Source organism: Azolla caroliniana, unplaced genomic scaffold (assembly GCF_043228905.1).
Source record: "Azolla caroliniana isolate FFs.n. ecotype wild unplaced genomic scaffold, voAzoCaro1.0.p SCAF_5, whole genome shotgun sequence".
NCBI classification, from domain to species: domain Eukaryota; kingdom Viridiplantae; phylum Streptophyta; class Polypodiopsida; order Salviniales; family Salviniaceae; genus Azolla; species Azolla caroliniana.
The window spans coordinates 18,391,421-18,399,301 of record NW_028230440.1 but is presented as its reverse complement, the minus strand read 5'-3'; the positions used below and the strand labels follow the sequence as shown (position 1 = coordinate 18,399,301).

General features: G+C 38.9%; 1 protein-coding gene across 8 annotated transcripts; it reads right to left on the bottom strand.

The window, feature by feature from the left end:
• Positions 1 to 6,321: 6,321 nt before the first annotated feature.
• LOC147864324 (uncharacterized) lies at positions 6,322 to 7,632 on the bottom strand. Of its 8 annotated transcripts, XM_087319232.1 has the most exons (4): positions 7,478 to 7,632; positions 7,200 to 7,312; positions 6,858 to 7,117; positions 6,322 to 6,750 (listed from the first exon to the last, which is right to left on the bottom strand). In XM_087319232.1, the coding sequence occupies exons 1-4, from the start codon at positions 7,569 to 7,571 to the stop codon at positions 6,699 to 6,701; spliced, it is 519 nt and encodes a 172-aa protein (XP_087175358.1). In that variant the 5' UTR covers positions 7,572 to 7,632; the 3' UTR covers positions 6,322 to 6,698. The 8 variants fall into 8 exon arrangements, 4 of the variants coding, with proteins under 4 accessions (XP_087175358.1, XP_087175355.1, XP_087175356.1 ...); XR_015529756.1 differs by having other exon boundaries at positions 6,858 to 7,112; positions 7,200 to 7,632; XR_015529759.1 differs by having other exon boundaries at positions 6,858 to 7,092; positions 7,200 to 7,632.
• Between the last annotated feature and the right edge of the window lie 249 nt (positions 7,633 to 7,881).

Sequence of the window (7,881 nt, the reverse complement as noted above, 5' to 3'; positions counted from 1 at the left end):
GTCATCATTCCATGGAAGGTTTTGCTTCTCTGTTTCAAAAATGCTCTAGGTCTTGAAATTTCATTTCTGGGTTCTAGGGCTCATGGAGCTCTTCATGGTTGAGTTTAAGATGCACACAATTTATGAGGGTAGTATACATGTAAGTGATGATTGGAGAAAATGCTCAGCTTACATGATGACGAATAAGCAGTTCAGAAGAGGAGGAATATAATGATGATGGTGGTGACCATCCCTGTATGTAAGGATTGTGTGCAAAACAACAGATGAAGGTTAAATGATTTAGTAAATGTGGTTTGTCCTAAGAGGAAAAGTCAGAAGATTAGAATGAGAATGCTTTTGGTAAAACGTGGATGATCTAAGAAAGAGAAAATGAATGTAAAATGAGACATCTTCAGTAAATATTGGTTGATTAAGAAGAAGAAATGAAGATGAAGATGTGTTGCAGTGAATGTGGTTGATGTGACCTCTAAGAAAAAAAGATGAGGATGGAACAATGGCAATGAAAAATTGGTTGATGTAACGTCTAAGAAGAAAGGATTATTACGATGGAAAAATGGCAATTAATGAAAGTGTGTTTGGAAATCTGGCTTACTTAACTTCTCATAAAAAAAAGAGGGAAAATGGAAAATGGCAATGCTTTAGTGCCATTGTTACACATTATTGATGACTAAAAAAATGAAGAAAAGAAAAGATGACGATGAGATTGTTACACATTGTTGATGACTAAAAAAATGTGATGATAATGATATGAATGACTTCAGGGTTAAATCAATGCCATTCTGAATCAACCAAGGATTGAGACAGTTTAAACATGGCACAGAGTTGTCTCTGGGGATTGACAATAAAAGAGAGTTAATTGAATCAAAGCCAGAGTCTCTAGTGTTGGTAAACTAGAGAGAGTACATGATTAAAGAAGTAAGAAGGTTTATGAAGAGGGGGTAAGGCTATTGATGATGGTATGGAACCATGATTATGATGATGAGTGAATGTGTAATTGATAGAACATAAGAAAGTTTTCCTTCCGTTATGTAGAGGTTGTTTGCATGCCGCTCAGCGAAAAGTGTTACACATTCTCGAAGAAGATTAAAAAAATGTGGTAATTGATGTGGATGATCTTAGGGGGAAGATTGAAATACCCCTTTTTGAATCAATCAAACCAAGGATTGAGACAATTCAAATGTAGCTTCGTGATTATTATTACTATTTTTTCCATTTGTTTTGGGGGGATAATAGTGATGGCATATCCATGTTTTGTATCTTAACTATGCAGTTAAAAGACTCAGGATGCAATATCGAATACTGCTACCTTATTCAATGCATAGATTTCATGTCTGAGGTAGAGCCTTCTACATGATTTTAGTAATGAATCCTTATCCTTGTAATCCCTCAACAAGAAACAAAATCCCTCAACTACTCCAAACCCTAATCCCTCAACTATTTCTACCACATGTAAAAAAAACAGAAAAAGTGATGTGATAGGGTTTAGTACATACCTGGGAATAGTGATGGAGGAGATTGATTGTTGTGTATGTTGATTGCAGGCCGCCTGACGCCCAACTCTTTCCCGACAAAAGAAACCTGTCAATCTTGTTTGAAAAAATGAGAGATAATGACAGGTTTTAGGCTTTTATAGTCATCGGTTGGGCGACCTACATCTTTTATTGGGTTGGTTGGGTGACCAACTCAATATAAACCCTAAAGAAGTTGGGCAACCTGCTTCAACTGGTCACCCAACCGCTTTAAAAATAAACGGTTGGGCGACCTACATCTTTTATTGGGTTGGTTGGATGACCAACTCAATATAAACCCTAAAGCAGTTGGGCAACCTACTTAAACTGGTCACCCAACCGCTTTAAAAATAAACGGTTGGGCGACCTACATCTTTTATTGAGTTGGTTGGGTGACCAACTCAATATAAGCCCTAAAGCAGTTGGGCAACCTGCTTAAACTGGTCACCCAACGGTTGGGCGACCTCTGCACAACTTTATTTTTCGCGCCTTCTTCATTATCGAAATTCGACGATGCAGATTGCACGCGCCTTCTCTGAGCAACCTGCACCATTTGTGGTCGTGATTCCCTCACCAGCCCTCTTTATGATTTGTGTCATAATAGACACGTCGTTCGTACGTACGTACGTACATACATACATACATACATACATACATACATACATACATACATACATACCCTACATACATACATACAAGCCTAATTATTATTTGGTGAGGTAATCGCGGACACCTAACCCAGGTCTAACCTAACCCGGGTACACAAACCTAACCCGGGTGCATGCACCTAACCCAGGTACCCGATTAAAATTTCTGAAGAGATCATAGTTAAAAAAAGATGCTAAGATTACTCAAAAATATCAAGCCTAATTTTTATAATACAAAATTGCACGATTTTACATATAATATAATAATCACATGATGTAATGTAATAAAAACTATGAGATCAAGGCTCTTGTTCAAAGCATGGCAAGATACACCCACAATTTTTGCACCAATTTGCATTGGAGTCTCTTGAAGTCAATGTCAAACCATCACAATGCAAACACTGAACCTTCTCAGTGTCACATATTGGCAACCGCCTCTTAGCATGACGAGCACCTCTTTGTAGTCTGCCAGTGTGCGTTTTGGTCATGTCTGGGGAGCTGCCAATAAGTTCTTGTGAAATGTTGGGCATGGCTCCTCTTTTCACACCAATTTGTTGCTTTTGACTTATTGAACCTCCCGATGCCATATTGGTTGTTGTTGATGCACCCATAGATAAGAGCAACTCCTTTCGAAAATCTACCATGAGTTGCCGACAACGCTCAAGAGCCGCACTATTCATTGCTCCCCATCCTTGCTCGAGAAGTTGAAGTGCTTCCATAGGTTGATGTGCTTCTAACTTTATTTCTTCCCTTTCGTCAATTTCTAAATTCATCTCAACTTTTGCTTCTTGTGTCGACTTTAGTTCTCTATCCATTGTGGCATCATCCATTCACATTTGGGTTGCATGATCTATAAATGGTAATGATCCACATAGTGATGGCATATGTCTCTCAACGATCATCCGAATCGCAAGAAAATGCTTACATTTACTTGCAAAGTCTTGACAATCACAATATGAACATTGGAGTGAGACATTGTACCATACAGTGGGAGTGGTCATGCTCAATATTCGAAACCAATATCGGGCCTCGTCCACAATAAATACCAAGTTGTTATTGGTCACATATCTTTCTAGTATCCTCTCGGCCTCTTTAAGTCTTGACCTTTGATCATTACAATTTGCACGGGGTTGGAATCTACCACTCTCACATATCTCTTGTCGTTGCATGCACCATTCTACCACGGTCCCACCGATGCAAGTGCCAGAGACACTGTCCCCAATTAAAACATGCACAAGATCAGTAATAGAACGGTTTATTCTTCCTCTCAAAGCAGTGTACTTGAGAAATTGCCAATGTCTCTCCACAAGATTGGTAGTGTCAACATGTTTGTCCACACCATCCACCTTCAATATGTTGCCAAACCCCGGGTTTGTTTGAGTATTCTTGCCTTACCTCCTCACACATAACATTGAAGGATGATTCGCTAATGCAATGCATGAGTTGGCACATCCTTTGATAGAGGGGGTTTCTTTCGGCGGCACTCACTTTGGGCAATAAGTTGTCAACCCATGACTTTTTTGCATGGAACTGACACAATAAAAGACGACAACGTGTTTGTGAGCATTCACCATTTGTGACAATCCAAGATTCACGGTCTTGAGCAATTACATTAGATATGGCATTATATGATGTCCAAGATTTATCAATGACTATTGCATTTGGCCTTGTCCTAGGCATCCTAGCAAATATGACTTTCAAGCAAGTTTCTAATGCCACTTGCTCATGATTTGAGCCCTTATCAGAACTACAAATCATATACCATAGTGGGATCCCTATTCCCATGGCATTTGGTGCAATCGCTGCATATAATGGGAGCCTAAATTGATTAGTTTTAAATGTGGAGTCGATTGCCCAAGAGTTGTTTTGTGACAATCGCTCACACATTTCCAACATCCATTTATCTTGAAGTATCAAGATAAATGGTTGTCGAGCTGGAGACCCATTTGGACCAGGCAAGTAGGGTTGCACATGTGCCACTTTGCCTAGATCTCGAAGTGCATAGGCATCTTGCATCATCAATGACCAATCAACTTGCGACAATGCACTACCTATTTTTAATGTATTGGCCATGTTATGTACCTCCTTTGGTATCATAAAGAATCTAAAAGTGACAAGTTCTAATGGAGTAGCCTTGGACTTGTGATATGCTTCTTTTCGCATGCTCATCCGTGCAACATGCCTCGCACAACGAACATAAAAAAGATCATCTTTACAACATTCTATTACATTAGGATGGACCCGCAAGTGGTACACGTCAGGTCTCGTTCCTGGGACATGACTTGAATGGCATCTGTATACATAAATGCTCACGATCCCATGTTTATCCCCTTCATTCACTCTTACATTCAAATGAAAACTACACCCAGAACGCTTTGAACCCTTGCGCAAGCGAGAGCATCCGACCACTCGTTGAGGCACACCTGCGCGATGACAATCATATCTAGTCACATGCTTGCCTTTTAGGACTCCTCTCCGCAAGCATGTATGATACTTGATTTGAATCTCTGCCAAAGTATCATCTAACTTACTAGCTTCTATCTCTATCACTTCAGTGGGCATTGTAGTCTTATCATATTTACTTACACTTGTGCCTAACATGTCAATAGAATTCACCTTTTGTATTATCTGACATTCACATTGGTCAATTAGTGCTTTTACGTATGAACTAGCTATTCCATGATTGCGAAGATCCATGGCCAATGTTTCTTCAACTCTTTAAGAGTTTGTGAGAGTGGGTAATGGGATGTCCCCCCAATGCGTGTGTGCAATATGATAGACCACCATTGCTCTACATATGATACCCTTAGATGTGGCGACAACTTCAAGTAGAGTTCATGCTCATTTTTTAGCATGAGTTGAGTCTTCATGCGCCTCCAGGTTAAGATCGTGAGAGGTGCTCCCTTTGAGGTCTCTTTTAAAGATTCTATCGTAACCTTTATGTTTCCTAATAAATCATTAACCATTAATTTATACGTACCTTCATTAAACACAAAATACCTTGGCGAACAAAACATGAAGGGATCCAAGTCGTCCTCGATGTCGACATCGTCAGACCCTTGACCATCAATTGATTCATTGAAGTTTCTGAATCTGAGAACGAATCCTCCAATTCAAATTCTGAGTCAAATAGAAATTGTGTTTCATCCATTAACCCACATGAATCATCCATGATCACAAGTTTGGAATGAGAGCAAAGTGTTAACAATAACAATGTGTAATTGAGAGCAATATGATAATGTGAGTAGTATGATAATGTGGAGCAATATGATAATGAGGGCAATAATATGATCCTAATCAGAGCAATTATAATCTTCTGATTCAAATCATGTGATTATGGTAGCCCTAATAGAGTTAATTACTTCTGTATCGGCATTATATAATCCTCTGATGGAGGTGACCGTTTTCTAAACGTTGAACCAGAATCAACATAGCAAGATTGAATCTGGCCCCGGGTTAGGTGGAAGGATTCAGTAAGTTGATCCCGGGTTAGGTGCAGACAAATACTTTTTCCCTAGGTTAGGTAGACATACATTACTTTCCCGGGTTAGGTGCAAATATTACTTTCCGGGTTACTTTCCGGGTTACGTGATAATGTACAACATATATACCATATATATCTAACATCAATTTTCAAGTTCCATATATACTAAATTATTGACAGATATCCGTTTGCCCAATTATGACATAATATTGAAAGAATCAACACGTCTGATTCATTGTTTATAGCGTTATACGCACAAACAAAAGTTACTACAATATGCACAAGAATTTATCAAAAAGTGTGGCTTTGTATTGACATGTAAAATACAATATATTGTGGGCAAAATTACATGCCGAAATTTACAATACCTACAAGGCATTCATATTGTCCAAAATTGCAAGACAATTTACTTTAATACCGAGAGTACCTACAAGTTTGTTTACACATGCCATATGGCTTTAACAAATGGACAAATATTACGTCTCTGAGATACAAGTGTGGCTATTACAATAAACCCAATTACAATACTGAGGGGTATAATAAACATGTACAAGCCATATAGAGGATGGTAGAAAACAGGATCAGGTTACAAGTTCAGAAACCCAAAACACGTCGTGCCCTCTTAGCAATTGTAACGCATAGAAGGTAGACGTCATCATCGTCGTACCAATGCGACGGTATGATTTTATGGTCTGCGACGGTGCTTGTGACTATGGTTATAGCCCTTTTTGCCAAACTCTTCAATTCCCTATTAGCTGGATTATTCATTGGGTCAATAAATACAACTGGACTTGTTACCTTGTCTGCATGTAAATCGGTTGGAGCATGTCGCATCTTTACCCAGAGGACCCAATGCCCTTCATGCACTATGGGTATGAATACAAAATCACATTCTGGCACTTGTCCAAGGATGTCGTTGGCCTTATTGGTTTGCTTGTATAGTTGGACCCAAAGTGGATCAACTATCCAATATAGGTCGGATATGTGTTGTGGTTGGGTGTATTCCATCCACATATGGAAGACATTCATGGACCATGTCGATGCCATCTCTCCGTGGGTTCACGTTGATTGCAATTCGCGTTCCCCGATGTAAATAGACAAATTCAGCCTTCTACAAAAAAGTTGGAATATGTTTTGCATCATAATATTACAAAATGAGAATACCCTTCGAATGTTGATTGTTAGGACACTAAATCATCGATTGTACAACCAAAATACTTGGTGAATGTCTTTCCATTTGTCATGGATAAGGATCTTATGACTTCCCCGTATGCAATCTGAACGTAGCCGACATCTTCATAATCCTCCTCTGACTCAGATGGAATATGTACCCATAAGGTCGGGTCCAACTTTGGCCGTCTCACTGGGATTTTGGCTCTACGCAGCGGGTATGCTTCCAAGTTAAATTGTGTCTTATGCCCACCGCTAGTTGAGATGTTCCAATCTTCTTTGTCTATTTGCACCTTTTGAGCCCTACACTATAAGGTATCAAATTGGCAACATATTATTAGTTTGATGAGTATTATTAAAAATACCCTAAATCCAAAATAAAATACTTACATAAAAATCGTAACCTTTTGCAATCTTAGCTTTAATCTTCTCTATCCGCTTCTCTTTTGTAGAATCATATTTCTCGATCTCGTGGCGTGTAAAGTTTTGTACAAATTCAGCCTCTGTGCAGGATCGGAGATCATTATGGATTGCATTGTATTCCGTGAGTGCTTTTTGCTTTATTGTTCTTAAGTGGGACAGACAAGCTCTATTATATTTTTGATCAACATTAAAAAAGTGATTGATTGATCTCTCTCGTTCGTAGTTGCTGAAGTATCTAGGACTACCTTCCAATGCTTCCTCCTCTTCCACTATCTTCAACCCTCTTGGAAGCACGGTCCTAACGCCATGTTCCTTCAATAAATGTGCCTCCAGATCCATTTTCTTGTGAAACCATCGTGGGTTTTCCTAGCACGACTTTGCAACTATGCATACTCGACATTTGATCGTGGGTTTTCCTCTTATGAGTTCTAGAAACACTTCTTGAGACAAAGTACATATTATAAGTCAACAATAATTGGCTAGATATGAACCAACTCATCCTTGATCCTTGATGTATTGACCAAAATATTACTTGACGGTCTTGATTTGTTGTACACTGTATGAAAATTGGGGCCCTTAATTACGTAGCCTAAAGAGGATAGAATTAAGAGAATAACTCTTTAAAAGTAGTGTTAGCAGAATATCATAG

Bases quoted from the DNA above. Each gene is read 5' to 3' on its own strand.
- LOC147864324 (XM_087319229.1), bottom strand. From the start codon at position 7,571: ATGGATCTGGAGGCACATTTATTGAAGGAACATGGCGTTAGGACCGTG. The intron at 7,118-7,199 runs GTAAGTATTTTA...GATACCTTATAG, and splicing joins CAAAAGGTTACGATTTTTAT to TGTAGGGCTCAAAAGGTGCA. The intron at 6,751-6,857 runs GTATTTTGGTTG...ACTTTTTTGTAG, and splicing joins AATGGAAAGACATTCACCAA to AAGGCTGAATTTGTCTATTT.